The 18,863-nt window shown below is 42.6% G+C and overlaps 1 protein-coding gene across 1 annotated transcript in view; it reads right to left on the bottom strand.

The window, feature by feature from the left end:
- fhod3b (formin homology 2 domain containing 3b) overlaps positions 1–18,863 on the bottom strand; it is a 91,655-nt gene that overhangs the window by 11,513 nt on the left and 61,279 nt on the right. The window contains exons 6-18 of the mRNA XM_080471271.1: positions 10,676–10,770; positions 9,773–9,884; positions 8,922–9,016; positions 8,399–8,542; positions 7,625–7,872; positions 6,342–6,443; positions 4,639–4,698; positions 4,343–4,444; positions 4,140–4,274; positions 3,711–3,761; positions 2,833–3,023; positions 1,435–1,911; positions 432–1,348 (exon numbers count right to left, since the gene is read on the bottom strand). Coding sequence (XP_080327397.1) covers positions 432–1,348; positions 1,435–1,911; positions 2,833–3,023; positions 3,711–3,761; positions 4,140–4,274; positions 4,343–4,444; positions 4,639–4,698; positions 6,342–6,443; positions 7,625–7,872; positions 8,399–8,542; positions 8,922–9,016; positions 9,773–9,884; positions 10,676–10,770 — 2,729 coding nt within the window. The remainder of the gene's footprint in view (positions 1–431; positions 1,349–1,434; positions 1,912–2,832; positions 3,024–3,710; positions 3,762–4,139; positions 4,275–4,342; positions 4,445–4,638; positions 4,699–6,341; positions 6,444–7,624; positions 7,873–8,398; positions 8,543–8,921; positions 9,017–9,772; positions 9,885–10,675; positions 10,771–18,863) is intronic.

Here is an 18,863-nt window from a genome sequence, read left to right as displayed (position 1 = left end):
GTTACGCAGTAAGTTGGTGAATCGGTCAGTATAAAATCAGCAGTCAGGTTAATATGCAAGTGCGGTCTAAATGATTGAATAAATACATAAATGCTTTAATTTGTCATCTGTCAAACATCACAATTCCATTTGTATTTATGTATTTAATTATGTTGTTTTCAAATTGTGTCTATATAAACATCCTGTTTTATAATATTTCATTGGAATTGTGGCAAATATTTTGTTCAATAAAAGCTCATTGTTTCACGTGCTCCCTTTTGTCCTCAGTAAAATCACAAAAATGTGTCAGTTGGCTCACTGGGTTCCTGACGATTCATGCTACAAAGCCAAAAGTCACAAGTTACAAGAGGAAAATTGAAACAAGTGCGATTTTTAAACCTGGTGCAGAACTTTGTAATATCGCTGAGTGCAGCAGTGCAGCATCCCGTTACCTTCGTCACAGGCAGCTCTTTGGATTTGGACTCGAACAGCTGCTCCAGCTTGGACGTGTCCACTTTTACGGGGTCCAGTTTGGACCACAGAGACTCCCTGCAAAATTTGTGGCTTTTGCACTGCCAGTCCACCGGACGCACCTCGTTCCAGAAGAGACGGATGGTCTTCTTCTTCTTCTGAAAGAGAGGTGCCTCCCCCCGACTCAGCTGCGGCGAGGGCGGCGGCATCGGGGCCATGAACGGTGGAGGCGGCGGCATCATTTTGCCAAGGATGGGCGGAGGCGGCGGGCACCCGAATAAAGGTGGCGGCGGGGGCAGGGTGGCGCTGAATGGTGGCGGGGGGAGGGGTGGCGTCAGGTCATGTGACCCCGTCACAGTGTCCATATCTAAAATGTCCATGTCGTCGTCCTCCCGCAGGTCGGTGAAGTCCATTTCTTTGATCCGCAGCTCCCTGGGCGTCGCCAGCAGCTGGTCCCAGATGTGATCCGACTCTTTCTTTGGGGGTCCGGCCGGCGAGGCGGCCGGCGATAATCTGTCCGTCTGCTGCTGATCTTTTGACGTCTCCAGCTCAGGGGGGGACGCGAGGCCTTTGACCAGATCTCCAAACTTCTCCGCCACTGCTCGGACGCTGCCCTGATTGTCCAGATGCCCCACCTCCATCTTTTTCACATTGTCCTCTCTGGCCTGCCTGTGAGCTTCCAGTGTGGATATCCTGCTGGCCAGGCTGGCCACAGAGTCACCGACGTCACTCTCCTTCTCACACTTACACTTCTCCTTCTCCGATTCCTCCACGTTCTCGTCGTCCTCCGCGGCTGCCTTCTGGCCGTAGAGCATGTCCAACATGAAGCGCTTGCTGTTGAGAATTTTGTTGCACTGGTTGTCCACATCTGCCTCTTTGATGCACGGAGTCCACTGGCCTGATGGAACAATTTATCGAAGGTGAGAGAAACACACCAGCAGGTTGAAGGAATTAGACGAATGAGCTGAATGAGTGAAGGTGTACCTGTTTCAGTGTCGCTGGTGAGCTTCTCCTCCCGCTCCTCCCTCTCCAGAGTGCTGCTCGTAGACGAGATGCTGGACGCAGAGCAATTGTCCTTCTCGTTCACCTCCTCGTTCTGTCTCTCCTTCTCACTTAACAGTACGCTATCTTCAACGTCCCTTTCCGCCGGCTGCTCCTTCTCCGACTCCTCCTCCACTTCCACCTCCGCTTCATCAGTTACCTCAGTCTGCTTCGCTGCTGCCTCATCCCTGCACTGTTCCTGATGCTCCAGGGTCTCTTGCACCTCCTCTGTCTCCTCCTGTTCGTCTAACGTCGGCTCTGCCGCTACTTCCTCTTGACACCGGGCCTTGGTGATATCCTGCGTCTCGGACTTTGTGGCCATTCGCCATTTGTCTGGGTCAGAGGGGGGAGCGGGGGGAGGTTGGGATAAGTCTGCTGCCGGACTTTCACTTCTGGTCGGCTCCGAAACTTGTTCTGTTCCTGGAAGAGAAATCCAAACAATGTGGAGAAAAAAATGTTATTGCAAATAATTAAGTCCAGTTTGACTCATATCATTACATAGTATTTAGGAAATAATCTTTGTTTAGAATTGAAACAACTTCCAAGCAAATCCATAATGGCTAGGAGGAATAATCAAAATCAACTCACCAAAGAAATATATTCCTAAACGATAAACTACAAAATATCTTATTTTCAGTGATTGCAGCAACAACAATATATCTTTAAATCTTTGAGGCTGTTTAATCTGAACCTCATTAGACCGTTTTCAAAGTACAACCTTTAGATATTTTTGCATAAATACCTTCACCTCCATCTCCCCTTCTCTAAACAAACACACACAATCAATAACATTGAGAATATTTCAGAAATATTTCAGTATTTTCAAAGGAGTAGAGTTTTGATAATGTCTGCTCAATTACAAACTACTGATTGATTGTAAAAAGAAAAGTACCACATACGCTCAAAAACTAGTAGTTACAAGTTATTAGAAGGCATTTGATTTACCATCATGAGATATATGATATAGAAACAAACAAATGTAACAATGGCAATTCCTTTTTTAAAAAAATGGAAAGTGAAAGCAGGAATTTCCTCCACAAAAAACATAAACTAATTGGGTAAGAAAATGCAGATCAAATGTTTGAATATTAATTGTAATTGTGGCTTCAGTCAGTGACGACCTGTGATTTTAAGAGAGATTAGTTTTGTGAGTTTATAGTGTGAATAAAATAGCAAACCTAAAAAAAAAAAAACTCCTCAGGTTAACCCACAAACACTACTGAGTATTAGTGCTTCCTTCCTGCAGGCAAGGCTCATTTCAGTGGAATATTTCCACTAACAGACTCTCAGTGTCCAGTGTGCGACTGTACTGCAGTGACTGTGCGTTAAAGCTCCTCTCACCCATTGCCTGCTGTGCAGTGGCGACCGTGTCTTCATGAGATATTACAGATGACGGGGTGGTGCAGCGCGATGCCGAGCGGCTGGGTGGGTTAGGACTCAAACACAGAGTGATCTCCGTGCGTCCTCGTGGGGGCGCTCTGGGACGCTCTCGCTCAAACTCCTCGGCAGCGAGCCGCTCCACCGCCTTGTACCTGCGAGAACAAGAAAAGGAATAGATGGAAAAATCTTGCTTAGACATTTGTCCTGCAAAATTATTTAGCTGAATGCTGATTTTATTTGCTTGTATTTGTTTATTAACTCTGAATTGTTTTAACTATTTAATAAGAGCAATCTTTGTAGCATTTTTATAAACTTTTTTTTGCATAGAACTGTAAATATACATGCAAATGTATAACTGACACTTAATTGCATTCAATTACAAACTTTAATGGTTTGACAATAATCTATACATCTTTACAACACACGTACACACACATTACCAGAGTAATTATGAAAAATGGAGTTACAATCTGATTACCCAGAGACTTCAATAACAAGACAATCTTGTTGAAGAACATTCTGGACTCAGCACATATCGTAAAAGAAGTTCATGGTCTGGTTCACAGGGGTGAAATGGGCGAGGGCATAAAATAAATATAAATTATGTCACTCGGACGCAGATACAGTCTGAACTACATGCATGCGAAAACACAATTACACACTTGTTCTGTTATCTTCGGGATGTCTTAATGGCAAGCAGGCCCAAAGGGGCCCCGACACCTATAATTCACCCTGAGGCCGCGTGCAGCTCTCTTTACATCTGCTGTTAATTTCAGTGAAGGATCTCAAAGCATCCTCATAGCTGCAGCGGTTACAGCCACCCCGTGTCGGTCTCTCACCTTTCTTCTCTGGCCTGTCGTGCTTCTTCCCGTTTGTCTATGTAATCTCGACTGAGGCAGAGGGAGACAAAGACAGAGGAGATTAAACGATTTCATTGGATGAAAACATGACATTTCTATCCATGCAACCATTAATAGACCAAAAAACTGCAGCGCTTGGACATGACAGAAAAGCAGACCATCTGCTTCTTGACAGAATTCGGTATTTGCTGTATAATGAAGCTCATAAAAGACGGCCGAGCTGATCCTAGACTCATGGCAGATTTGTGGACATTCGGACTGAATCGTGCCAGCAACCACCTGTGATTAACCGCCATGTCTTCATTCACTGGACAGCTGCATGTGGTTGAGAGTAAAGATATCATGCAGTACATCCTCGATGATGTGAAGTCATGCTGTGTTTTGTCTGAGAGCTATGGAGAGACTCACCTAAAGCGGTTCCTCTCTTCTCGTTCGATTCTCTGCAGCCGCTCTTCCCTCTCCAGGCGTCTCTTTTCTCTTTCCGCAGCCAGAGACTCCTGATGCTGTCTGAAGGACGACGTCAGCAAGCCTCCTAAAGCAGGTCTGCAGGACGAAGAAATGTGAGAATCTTTGCACATTTGTGAAAATATAAGCAGTTGGTATGTGCCGACCTGTTGGATTCTGGTGTGGCAGGTGATGAGCGCGTCAAGCGATGGGTCGGCGATGTTGGAGTCTGCGGTTTACCGGGATATGGAGCGCCACTGGTACTGATTCTGTGAAGGCAAAAAAGAAAGAAAAGTGCTTTTTCTCTCTCCAGATAGAAGCCCATAAAAAGTCAAAGACGACCAGATGGCTGAACATCAGCTCAGAATGTGTGGCGTGATGCTCAGACTGAGATACGTCTTCAGCACTTATCTGAAACATCATTTATCTCATTACACCTGACTTTCTAACTCCTCACTCTTACCTTTCTGCCCAGCAGGGCTTTCTAGGAGTGTGAGAGGGAGGAGATGTAGAATCTGTCAGACTGAAGATGAAAGTGAGAAACAAGGTCAGGTCACCCACTCCAAAGATGAAAACAATTAGTTAGTTATTAGGTGAGAGGGCTGCAAGACCACAACACAAGAGAGCAGACAAGTGCAAGACGAGATCTCTGGCTATCTTACTCGTTGAGTGCAATTATTAAAAGAAGAAAAGAAAAGCATATAAAAGCTTTACTAGGTTATATTTCTTGTCCAGTCTAAATCAGTTAATCATTCTGGTTGAATAACATCAAAAACACATGCTGGGCCAAGGAGGAGAAGTAATATATATATATTTTTTTATTCAGACAGTGAATTATTCTTCTGTATTGAAAATCTCAGACACCCAGCTATTGGAATTGGAATTTGAACCAGACAACAAAAACATTTACTCTGTAAATGTTTAAATGTATGCATTTAAAGGTGGAAACCACCATAATAATACATTTATTGAATCAATTACAAGAAGTAGAGCTTGTTAATGTTATGAATCACTATCCATAAGTCATTATCATAACATTGTGTGGCTTTGTGGGTTGTCTTATAATTTCTTTTTTTTTCTCTTCATGTAAATTAAAACGCAATCAGTGACACACAGTTGTTTAATTATATCAGTTCATACTTCTTTCTGATCCCTGTCATTCATAACTTTGGTCATTTTTGTTTTGTTTTGTATTGTATTGAATAATTGTATTTATTTTATTTTCTTTTGTCAATGAATGAACTAAAATAAACTAAACTAAACTACTCCTATTTTCACCCACAGGTAGTTACCCATAATTCTTATATGTGTAGGACATTTTGTATGTAGCCAAAAGAAGGATAATGTCCCATGAACTCAATCAAAATTTTATATTTCCTCAAAAATAACAATGTTTTTTCTCCAAGGGAAACAAACTAATTGCTGGTCAGTAGAAACAACACAAACAAACATAAAAAAACACACTAAATTTTAAAGGATGAACAAGTCAGAGGGGAATTAACTGCAAGTATGTCTAACATCAAAAGGCTGCCGGAACAAAAACACATTTCACTAAATCTACTAAGTGTGTTTGTCTTTTTAAAATGCTTGGCGGGGTCACAGTGATCTACGGTGAATCACAAGCAGCAGTGGGGGAGAGGATGTTGTTGTTTGTACACTGAGATGCATCGTGAGCTGGAGGGAACAGAAATAGATGAGGTGCAGCTCGTAGCTCCTGACCTCTACCTCTGCAGCAGCAAAACACACCTGGCTCTGATTCCAAGGGAGGGAAAACAGTGTATGTGGGGGGGGGGGGGGGGACTGACTGACTGACACTGAGGGGGTGCAGAGAACATGAAGTCAGGTGGGCTGAGAGGAACACACCAAGGACTAAAGGTCCTCTTTTGAGGTGCGACGGACACAGGAGACGACGTCCTGGCCTTGACGCCGCGATACTCTCTCTGCCCTTCAGGGTCACGGGGTTTAGGGAGGATGTTGGCCATACACTTTAAGTTCAAACACATGTTAGGAGAGCCTGCTACAGCTGGAGCCACACTAGGACGACAAAATACAGAAGAGCAGGAGCCCAAAGAGAATTAAACCTTTAACAGGAAGAGAAATGTGGGAGAAACTGTGTGGAGGAAAATGGGGAAAACCGTATCGTTGAGACTAGTTTTCCTAAAATACCTGCAAGCACCCTGTCTAGAGGACTCAGTAACTGGATGACTTTCATCATCTGCCTCTTCCTCCTCATCATCCTCTTCCCCTTCCTCTTCTTCTTCCTCTTCTCTGTGGCGAGAGGAGGGGTTGAGGGTTGAAGGGAGGAAAGGGAAGATGTGGGCAGGCGAGGGGAGAGAGAAATTGGACAGAGACAACATGAAACCACACAGCAGACGATGAAGAAACGTGGACACACAAGCTGAGAGACGTCACAGACATGATTTTTAAATAAAGTGTTAGACTTATTACCGCAGAGCAGAGACACAAGCATGCATGAGATGTTAGTATGTTTCAAAACACTGGTTTAAGGTTGTCTCAAAACATTTCAAATGGATATGTTCATGTGACAGCCACAACTATATTCAGGTTCGATTGTAGCATTGAAATAAATGTACCACGAAACACTTCACCAAGATTTCACCGAGTCACCCACGTGAGGCCTGCAGGAGATACCGTGTGCGGTTGAACTGAGGCCGGTTTGCCTCTTGGATGACGCTCGCTTGTCTGGATTTCATTAACGATATGGAAAATTTGTGATCTTCAAAGGCGGCTCGAATTTCCTGCGGTGGACTGAGAGAAGCTCGTCTGGTATCGAATGACCCGCTGGATTGAATTTAAGTAAACCTGAAGAATCCGAGTGCTACCGGGAATATCGGATTGGAAAAACACAAAAAAACCCTATGTTAATTGTAGTATTAAATTAAAGCCCTGCTTTTGTTCTAGAACTGTCCTCAATTAAAGTGACTTCAGGATTGACAGAATACCAAGAGAACTATTGATTTTCTAGAGTTTTACTGAATATGCATGCTTGCAATTTGTCTGCAGTGAGAATTACCAGCAGTTGTCTTCTGAAGTCTGTATCACGTGGATTTATTTTGTACATTCAACATGTCACTCTTAGGAAGTCTGATTTAGGATAGAGAGACGATGGCTCATATCATGTGGACACAGAAGCTTCCTATTTCCATCAGAAACAGGGCCACTTCTTCCAGAGTGGGAAAATTAATTTAAACGTCACAACTTTGCAGCAGGAGTCTGACTTTTACCATTCTTTGAATTACTCAGGATGGAATTGACATATCTATCCAAGACTGGACTATAAGACAGTTGCAGTTTGGCTGATTCCTGTGAAATGAAGTGATGCCAAGAAAAACGTGTAACATTTTTTACTTGCAGATAAAACTCATGCTTTAAAAAACACCAGGCTGAAATGGATGCACGAGTTTGCTTCGGTGTGGTCGTTTCCTCACCTTTCACTGATGTCCTCCACCCGCTGGCCGCCGAACGGCAGCAGGCCACCTGCGTGGGAGTGGGGGCTGATGGGAGACGTGGGCGCAGAGGTGTGGCCTCTGCCGTTCTGAAGCGAATGTCTCCGGCTGCGCCTCCTCTCCAGGCCTCGCCTCTCGTGAGAGCCGCCCACGCTGGCTCGTCGGCGGTCCTTTCGGCCACTTGGGGGCAACTGGGTCTCATCGTCGCCGTCCTCGTGCCGAAGGGTCACCTGCGTCACAGACGCAGAGAAAGTGGAATAAAATAATGCAGACGTGTTCAGACGCACCGTAAACGTTCAGCTTGGGCTTCATACTCTGTGGAGTTTCCCAGATCCACCTGTAGGTTTTCCCCACTGCTCATTGTGGACTTTGAATTGGCCCTTGGTGTGAATGTGAGTGTGGGTTTCTCCTGTGACAGACTGGTAACCTGACCAAGGTGTACTGGGTGTCCAGCTGCGTTCGGCTCCAGCAGCCCCGGGTTGTATAAAGAACTTGAGAAGGAGGAATGCACCTCTCAGACCCAGAACTGAACTGAACATTACAGTGAGATGCTGCAGTGTGCGCTAACTTCCTTTTTTCCAGACAATTCAGAATGGCTGCAGTAGAGAGCGTTTCATGTTTCATGTATCGAGTTGTACTCCTTTTCTTAGCACGACAACAATAAGAAAGATTTTCGGTTATTCATAGGAAAACATGCTATTGTTTTACTGACAAGGGCTGTATGTGGCCCCTGAAATGAAAAGACGTTTTGCTGACCTCGTAGATGTTGAACTGTTCGACAAGGTCAAGGTCGGTTCCTTTCCTGCTCAGGTGTCTCTGAGCCGTGGCTTCAATGCCCTGCTCCTCCAGATCGTCCACCATGTCGTAGTAGGAGTCCTGATCCGGGAGGCCAGCCAGAGTCTGACACACAAAAACAAGAAAGCACGATTAAAGGTTTACAGGGGTTTGTCTTTCTTCAATTTTTTATATTTTGTCTAACAGAAGGAAAACTAATGTCAATTGGTAGTCTGACATAAATAGAAATAATCAATAGCATTTCAATCAGAATGATAATTTTCCTCAACAAAAACAATTCATAGCATGAAAATATTATAAGCAGATCCAAGCCATTCTCTCAGTTCAATTTTTATTTTAGCAACTTAAGACTCTGTCAAAAATGCTTTTGTATTGAAGTTTTCCAGAAGCTGATGAAAGTCTGAACAATCAAAACAAACATGCAGTGGTAATGCAGCGGAAGTCATTTCTGTACAACCACTAACTACCCAGCATTTTCACGCACCTTGTTGATGAGCGTCATTGCAAACACCAGCAGCTCTGTGTCCACACCATCTTTCTCATCCAGGATCTCCATGACGTTTGACCACAGTTTTGTACCTGTGTCACCGGAAGGCATGCGAGACATTGTGTGAAACAGTCCAAACAAAACGACAGCAGAAAGTCCCCATCTTTCAAGAATAGTTTTTTTAACATCAAACAAAACCAAACACATCCAATCTAATCCAGTTGCTCATCACACAGCAAAAAGAACTGGCTCAGCTCCACTGCACGGCAAGAGAAAGAAGTATAAAAAAAAAACTAAAAAACTGCCGCGTCATATTGTAGCTCCGGTCATTTCTAGACAGTCGTCTGCCTTCAGGCGAGAGGCGGTGGAAAATCCGGACAGTAGTGATTTGATCTCCAATAAGAAAGGAGCACCTCTGTGCTGCAGCCATGAGGTCAGCGTCATCTCCTTCTTACCAGAGGCTGGAGATCATGTTTACTCTCGTTACGCAACAGCAGAAGTGATGGGGAAAGACGGAGCTGAGAAAGACGGATACCTGACCCCTCCACACGAGTGACCAGCGCCCTGCCGTAAGCCACAGTACCCGGCAGTAAGAAGGACTTCCTATGCCAGTGTCACGCAGAGGTATGAAATAGACAACTGAGCAGCTCTTAAGTTTTACTGCTTAGCTCTTTTACTGGGGAGCAGAAACCTGTAGCTGGTATGAGATGCAGGTATGCAAAGACAGACAAGAAGGAATGAAATGTTCTCTGAAAGTGTTTCGTTCTGCCATTCATATATAAAAAATTGGATTTGTGACAGTTGTGTAAAGTGTCCCACAGGCCAAATCCTCTTTTTTTTGTTTTTACCTATCTTGGTATCCACAGCATTCACAGCCTTTATGAGGAGGGCGGCATTACATTCGGTGTACTCGACAAACACCAGCAGCAGCTTCATGGATGTTTTCACCACCAGACGAAACTGCGCAGAGAGGAAAAAGAAACTGTTAAAACAGAAACATCACTGGGTCCTGGGGATACGACACATCATTTTCACTGTGAGGTTAATGTCTTTTCTTTGACTATTCCTGCCACGAGAGGATTCTCAGCTTTAAGATTATTGTGTGAAAGCCCTTTTCCGGTCTACAAGCTCTGATAAGAAGTATTGAGTGACGGCTCCCTGGAACAAACTGTACATAATCTGACAACAGACAAACAAACCAATATGCATAAATAAAGTGCATAATACAGAGGGTGAAAACACCAACTAAGACTGGCCAATTATTTTCAGCAATGGACACAACAAAAAATAAGAAAGAAATAATATAATTAAACTATATGTTTTGCAAAATAAGTGGGATTGTAAGGGACGTGTTATTCTAAGTTAATTCATTTACTGCACAGATCTGCTCCATGACAGGATAAGCAAAGATGAAACTTGCTATAAATTGTACACATATGATAGATATGGCAGTATATTAATAATTAAATCACATGCCTAATATTATAGAAGTATTTACATAGAAAGACAGAAAAGACATCCATAAGAGCAGAGGAAAAAGAGAGAAGAGACTTCTATCATCAGCTGAAGTGACACAATGTGGCCACTAGAGGGCCGAGGTGTCCATGACGACAAGAGGATCTCCTCAGTGTTGACCAAGCAGTGCTTCACTTTATTTGCTTTGTCAGAGCCCATATGCGACAGCCGAGTAGATTTGTACGGTATATCTACAATATGACAATCCCATAAAGGTTAATGTGCACAATCTTTACCTTGGATCCGACCAGGGTGTAGAGCCACTGGACCGTTTCATTGTGAGATATAAGGCCGTTCATCCCATCCACGTACAGCATTATCTGACCAAGTGCTGCACAAAGAGAGAGACAAAAGAGAGTTTTGTTGAATTTATGGCGGGATTATCAAGTGACACACTCCGTTACTTCACTTCATTCGGTAGATTAAAGGATCTTTGCTTATGATGCAGGGTGATTTGTTGTCAAAACTCGTGCATGTCCCCTGGCTCCAGCACACCAGATTCAAATGAATGGCTCATTATCCGGCTCTGCAGGGCTTGATGAAAACTGCCCCTTTCATTTATTTTGAGTCCCCTACTGTTGTGTGTTGGTGAGGTGTTTGGCTTCACTGTATTGTTTTGGCAAATCAGAGATTGGAGAGTCCCCAGCCCTTCTGGTGAAGCTCCAAGAAAATATAAAAAAAAGAAGTTTGGGAACCGCTGCTTTAAGGCAAAGCTCTGTGTATCCATGACAAACCTCACAGTTTAGCCTGAAATATCTACTTTTACTGCTTCATAAAACGCCCACACTCATATTATTGTGGATAAGACAAACAATAGAAAAGCTCCTTCTTGCTGCAGTCACACATAATTTCTCACACGTCTCAATGTAGAGTTACTAAAAGAGGACGGTGACATTCCTCAACGCACAGTTATTAAACCAGACATTGCACACAGAAAGTGGGAATAAAACCTTCAAAATCACTGGCATTCTACAAAGAAAAAACATCCAGTCATGTCTCTTGGAAAGTCCTCCTGGAAATGTATTTGAGCAGATGCTGACATGACTTCTAACTGTAGCAGGATACAAACATAGGAACACAATAAGAGCCAAGTGATCTCAGTGGGAGAGGTTAGTAAAAGTGTGGAGCTTCTATGAAAGAGGAAGATGGGAGGAGGAGGAAGAAGAGGCCAATAAACACACTGGAGAGGAAAAAACCCCCCATGAAAAAAACAAAAAACAAAACAATTTACAAGCTTCTCAGTGGCCGACGAGCCGGTGCACGGCATGAAGAGGACGGCAACTTCATGAACTTCAAATGATGCATCAACTGAGAAGAAAAAGGAGTCCGGGTCAACATACTACAAGTGACGTGGACGTCCTGTTTGACTGTTTTGATATCAGTGCAAAAGAAGATTTGCTGAATAAGTCAAAATTTTTCTCAATTTACCCCCAAAATTCATCAGTATATTAGTTACCGTGATCATGAGCTATCGCTCAATTGACAAGTTTAATGAATGCTGATCATCTCGTCTCACTTTTGCAGCGTTTCTAACTCTTTCTTTTGACACTTGATGACAGGAGCCTGCAATTCCTGTCATATTTTCTCCCTCTGCATCCTTAAAGAGGCATGAAAATTGTGAATGTGCTGTAGATAAGCCAAAATTCCCAGGTGCAGCTGCTGTGTGTTCACAATGCGTGAGACCGTGTGGGTGGACACATGAGAGTGTGTGTGTGTGTGTGTGTGTGTGTGTGTGTGTGTGTGTGTGTGTATGAGTGTGTGCATGCCAACAGCCCACTGCTGCAGCAGAAACCAGCAGCAACAGTTCATCTTTTATCAATGCGGTTTAATTACATGCAACATGTCAGGCCATTGCATTCCTGACAGTGCTTCGCTGCTGCAGCCCAAATGAGACACATGTCCCAGCAGTCAGCGGTCTGGATGACACAGGGCATCAAAACGTGAACACACCCGTCTCTAAGTCACAAAGTGTTGTGTGGCACAACTGCAAAAAGATGATTGACAGGAGTAATGACACGATGCACAGCAATAAGTACTGGATGCCAAAAAAATAAAACTAAAAAGTGCAGAAGCACTGAAAAAACAGCGAAAACAACCATTTATTGTAATTCTTCACATTCATGCAAACAGTTCAAACTTCGGATGGATGAAAAGATGCATAACTGACCTGCAATATCATCACTGCAATGAATTCTTTTTAAAAAAAAATTTTATCTCTTGCATGCACCTGTGTTATCTGCCTCAATGCGACGCTCTTTAAAGGAATGTCCACTGAAAACAGGGGTGAGAAAAAAATAATATGTGGACTTAATGAGGCTTTTAAGAGTGTCATTACACAACATGAATGTTAAACTGACGACAGATGGGACGTTATCTGTCAGCCGGAAAATGAAATGACTTTTGGATCACTCTGACATATTATGATAAGAACGTTTTTCAAAAATGTTACCAACGGGGAAAGCAGTGGCTCTTTTTAGCCAAATCAGAAGGAATCGTATGTGAATTTAAGCGACTGAACAGCGAAGAGAGAGAAATCCTGTGATATTCAACCAGTTACAAACCAGGCCAGAAACCACACAGTCATTACTTTCTTTCTCACATTCATTAAAACTGCTGCTTCATGAAATAATTCACTGCCAGTGGCCACTTATGTAAAACTGAAAAGGACCAGAAACCACACGGACTGCATTTATTCTGTGAGCAGTTAGGTAAAATGATACTGTAACTGTTTAGAAAAAAAAAAAGAAGAAGTAAAATTACCTTTCATTATCCGAAACAGTGACTCTTCGGGTTTGGTCAAAGGCAGTTTGAGGGAAACTTTGAATTACTCTTTGAACAATCATGCCTGGGAACTGATTTACTTACACTTCAGATAATTTGTGTTACAGACCATCTCTGAAAGTGTGATTTACACATTCAAGGTCAAATATTGTCCACTGGAAGAGATTTATCTGCAAGCTTGAGCTTCAAAATGTTATTTTTTGTGGTTATAAGTAAAAAAAAAAACAAGCTAATCATAGATATATTTTAAATGCTGCAGTTTGTAGGAGTACATTTATTAGAAAAATAGAAATATGTAATTAATAACTACTTTTCTTTTAATGATAAAATCCTGTTGTGTTCATCATGGTTTAACTTTCCTTGCAATTGGTAGTTCGTACTGCACTCTCACAGTAAAAACGTCCCTCATTCAGATTGGATGGATGGTAGTGGTTAAAGTGGAGGCACATAGAATAGAACAGAATGGAATAGAATAGAAATACTTTATTAATCGCAACCAACGGCTGTGGCTGCCATGCAAGGCACGAGATCCATCCTGTGTCTTGCCTCAGGACACTTTGCCATGTGGACATGGAGTGATAGGGAAGCAAATCTGCAACCCTCCAACTGAGAGACGGCCATTTCTTCAAACCGAGCCACAGCCGCCCCACATCCTTCTGGAGTTTGCATGTTCTCCCTGTAATTTATGGGCTTTTTTTAAAGCAATGCAAAGACTCTTTGGTGACCACAAACTGGTTGCAGTCGTGAGTGTGTACCTGCCTGCTCACTGTTTGCCCCGTGAAGGACTGGTGACTTCACTGCAACCATAACATAACTGGGCATTAAAGATGGACGGATGAAGTGACACATGTTTGATATTTCTACAGTAGCCTAAAGTAGACAAACCCGAAAAAGAGCTTAAGAGATTTTTTCCCCCCATTGTTTCATTCTCACTAAATGTAGAGGGCGGCGCCATTCAGTCGGTCACAACCTCACTGCTGGACGATATGCTGGTCATGTCTCATGTCTGGTTGGTGAGGTGCTCTAAGAAGAGCGGGCTGCGTCTTGAAAATGATCTATTGGTGTTTCATATATGTGCAATGTTTATAGTTCCTTTGTATAAAAAGTTGGATGAATCAATGCAGCATATCATGTATTCACTAAATGCAACATTTACCTTCACTGTGTCTGATTCTTCATGAACTGAACGTTTGATTACATCTGATATTAAAACATTAAAACCTGGTATTTGATTATGGAAATTGTCCTGATTTATATCTCCATGGGTGCTACTATTCTGCTTAATCTTCCCCCCATGACTCATTGTGATTCTTTGGGTTGTTCATGGTGATTTAACTCATAAACTTGCACTCGTCCGTTCAGTTCATGTTGAGGTTGATATCTATGTTCAAGTTCATGTCCGGTTTCATGTTGTCTCTATCAAACTCTCTGTTTAGGTGAGGTCAAGGCTTCTGTTTCTTTTGATGAACTTCTATCTTAATAAGGATCGTCTGTGTCCTGGTCTTTTATTCCCGGCAGGCCTTCCCAGTGTTGCACCTTTGTTGATAATATCCTATATTGTGGTTCTAGATTGTGGGCTTTGTTTTTTCAAACTGTGCAACAGACAGACATCAATAACTTTGAAGGAGGGTTAATAAGAGGAGCGTGTGAGAGAAGACCAGAAATGTGGGCCCCCATTCAAATAATCATGCGCAGCTTTACAATGCCTCACACAAAGTACAACAATAACATTGCCAGGTCCCTTTGCATGTATGTCACGTAATAAGTTGCTGGCAGACAATGAGCTGCTTTCAAAGTGCAGTGATTAGAATTTAGATGTTATCCATTCTGGGGTGAAAGGAAAACAAAGAGAGAAAGGTTTAGTTTAAAAGAAACTTGGAAGTGTTCAACGAGCAGCTTGGACTCTGTACTGCACTCTCACACTCTTTCAATTTATCACAGGAGTAAATACAACAGTTGATGGACGTCAACCTCCGGAGGGGACCGGCAGACCATCGGACCGGAGAAGTCGGACTCCGTCCCCGAGTCTGAAGCAGAAGCAAAAACTTAAACAACTAAGGTCTGGTGGAAGTGTTTCTTTAGGGCCTCTCCCTCTCATAAACCACAGCAATTATCTTCCACAGACCCAGGAATGTGCAGGAAGGGCTGCACTATGACCACTGCCGAGGTGAGAAGCACTCTGAGGTCTGCGAGGCCGCACCGAGACAAGCCAGCTGACTCACACATACATGATGTAAAAAAAAAAAAAAAGAAAGAAAAAAAAAAGACCAGCTTATCTAAAACATTGCAAGAAAACTCTACTTAGAGAGCTTTCAGTCTGAAAACCTGTGTGCCCCTCTCCCACTCACCACTCTCTGCCCTCTTTGGTTTCATTTACATTTTGGAATTTATCTAAACTGGGTCAGCCAAACTGTCTGTCAGCGTGCAACATTTATTTTACCAGGACTTTGGGAGAAGGGCCAGATCTCCATCCCATACAGTGCAACTCTGACAATCTTATCTTATTATGCTTTGCATTAGCCAGAAGCTGCACTCACAGCACTGAAGTGTGTCTCCATGTCGTCACACAAGCAGGGTGAACCTCTCTGGAAGGATCTGGTGAAGACTTTTAATAGAGAGATACTAAATAGATATTTACTGTAAATGACTTACATTTATTTAAAGACTAGCTTTTGGAATTCACAGATACTGACTGGGTTGTATTTTATATGATAGTCTTTTGCTGATTTGGACCAACTGCATTCTCCATTGATCCCATAAAAAAACAAAACAAAACAAAACACAAAAAAACACAAATAATCTTTAGGTTTTTATTAAGATTCTAGAAATTCTGCCGGTGTTTTCCGGACTGGGCAATGAGGTGTAGTGGTTAGCGCTCTTACCTCATGTAAAGAAAATTCACGGTTCAGGTCTGCGATTGTTTGCCTTCCTGTGTAGAGTTTGCATGTTCTGTGTGTGTGTGTGTGTGTGTGTGTGTGTGTGTGTGTGTGTGTGTGTGTGTGTGTGTGTGTGTGTGTGTGTGTGTGTGTGTGTGTGTGTGTGTGAGTGTGAGTGTGTGAGTGTGTGTGTGTGTGTGTGTGTGTGTGTGTGTGTGTGTGTGTGTGTGTGTGTGTGTGTGTGTGTGTGTGTGTGTGTGTGTGTTCCTCCGGTTTCCTCCTACAGTAAACATGTGCTTGAGGTTAACTGGTGTCTCTGGATTGCCCGCAGGAATGAATATGAGTATGTGTGGATTTATTTGTCTCTCTGAGTTTTGGCCTGTGATGGATTGATGACACGTCCAGGGCGTATTCGCCTTCGTCCATTCAGTCAGCTGGAATCGACTCCAGCTCCCTGTGACCCTGAGCTGAATGGATGAGGGATGGATCTCACCCACAGAAACAAGTGAATAATTAAAGTAGCTTTAATCACAGATTTTCTTTTGGGAATAGCAGAGGCTCACACGATTACTTTGTATTGGAACAAGTTATCTGTAGTCAAAGCAAAAGGTTTAGATTTGTTCAAGTCGAGTGGTACATTGTACAGTTTAACTCTCCTTTTTTTTGTTTCTATTGGTTTTTTCTCACAAAAAACTAAATTCCACCTATAAAACTGTTTTATCCTATAAAAGAAAGACATCAGAAAGGAGAAAGCCACAAATTTCTAATTAAAATATTACCACATTTTGCAAAATGTGCCTTTTTCTAATGTTTTGCTATATTTTTCCATGTTGATTGCTGTTTTGATGCATCACGTATTGTCACATATTCACCGTCATCACGTTCTCCACCACGCTTTCTCAGAATAGAGTAATATCCTGCTCTACCAAGAATAACAGCTGCGATTACGTTAAACAATTACCTGTGTTTTAGATTATGACGAGCAATTAGATGAGTCGTTTTAAGAGGCAGTAGTTAAAAAAAAAAAAAAAAAAAACTCACTTTTTCCCCTGATGTACCATTTATGCAAAGTCTTGCAATTTCCCAAAAAACACATAGGATGCAGCACAGTATGGTGTTCATTTTGCACGATATGGAATTAAAATTAAAATCAAACTGTATTTGGTGACTGTGTTGATATGTCTCAGCTTCCAGCTCAGCTTTAGTCTGTCTCCCATACAAAGATGCATTTATGACTCAGCTTTCACACTGTATGCTGAGAATTAAGACATGTTCGTGGGTTACCTTGTATTTGTTAGTCAGCTAATCACCCAGACCATTAGAGCCAGACAAACTGGCTCTGCCAGGCCAATTTCAGTCACCGAGCCGGCTGCCAGACTTAAGTTGCACTCCATACAGTAAAACAACAGGGGAATGCTTCCATTTTCTAGACCCAACTATATGTCTGCCAGGATTTGACACAGTTTACTGTGTGGCTCGGGCCCATTCGAATCCCCAAAAGACAAACAAACACACCTAATGGAACGGCAGCATGAAGTAAGGTCGGAGTCTCTTGGTGATTTGGCCGAGCAAGCTGCTGCAACTTGCAAGCTCATGAACTTCTGCAGTGCTGGGTAGGTTATAACAATTCAAGGAGAATGAAAAGACAAAAATATTTAGAATTTCCAATATGTATTGGTTGCCGCTGAAGACGCAGCCTTTAGGAATATTACTTGAAGACAATGTACAATTGGAGGTAGTAAAACGGATGAGTTTTTCACCCGTTCTCCAAGTCGGGAAGACTTTGGCAAAAAGCCACGACATGACATCCTTCCACTTTTAATCTGAACTGAAAGATGAGCTGCGGTAATTTCTGACAACTCTTAGGAGAATACTGGTGTGATTTGACCATTTTCTGGCCAGTGGGATGCCAAATGCAATCCCCCAAAAAGCCGCCAGCTAATGAAAATCTGTCGTAAAATCCACAGAAATGTTCAGGAGTTGCCCACATTACGGCACAATTCTGATTTATTTTTCATGCAAATGACAGTTTATGTGCCGCAAAGTCAGACATGGGAAAATACGAGCAAGATAAATAAACAGAATCAAACATCCCTTAAATATAATGGGCTTTTATAGTTAATTTTGTTAGAGTAAAACAGACTCTGGGACGAGATTGTAATGTCAGTGCCAGCGGGGTTTGCTCGGGCTGAAAACCTCTACAGATGTAGGAAACGCGTAAGGGGAGGCAGAATATAGGTCAGGCAGGTGGGGCTGAATAGGGTTCATGAGAGGACCGGAAGGGTCTGACACAGAGGGAGGACGGAGTGGGACTTATCCGGAAGGAACAAGTCAAAAAGTTTAACCAAAAAAACACAAGACCAGCTTCTGTTTGTGTAAGTTGATATGAGACACAGGCGGTATCAAAACTCCATAGAGTACACAGATGTGTATATCTTTAAGTGCAGCACTGGGCGTGTGAGTCACCGTAAAAGCTTGTGATTTGATTTATAAAAAAGGAGGCCAAGATGGGAAGTAAAAACAAAAAGTTGCCAGTGGGGCAGAGAGATGAGAGGTTGCGGACTGAAACCATGCGTAACACTCATTTCCTAAATTTCCTCTGACCAAACAAAGTTATTTCTGCTATGCCAAAAAAAGGAAAAAGACATAATATCATAAATAAAAATAGCGTCGGCACTCTCTAAAGAGCAAAGCCTTCCACACAATGGAAGTAAGGTCTTTTTCTGGCCTTGGCGTTTTGGTTGAAACCTCTAATTGGCAGGGATTG

Source organism: Lipophrys pholis (genome assembly GCF_963383615.2).
Source record: "Lipophrys pholis genome assembly, chromosome: 9".
NCBI lineage: Eukaryota > Metazoa > Chordata > Actinopteri > Blenniiformes > Blenniidae > Lipophrys > Lipophrys pholis.
The sequence above is the reverse complement of the archived record's forward strand: the minus strand, read 5'-3'. Positions and strand labels throughout refer to the sequence as shown.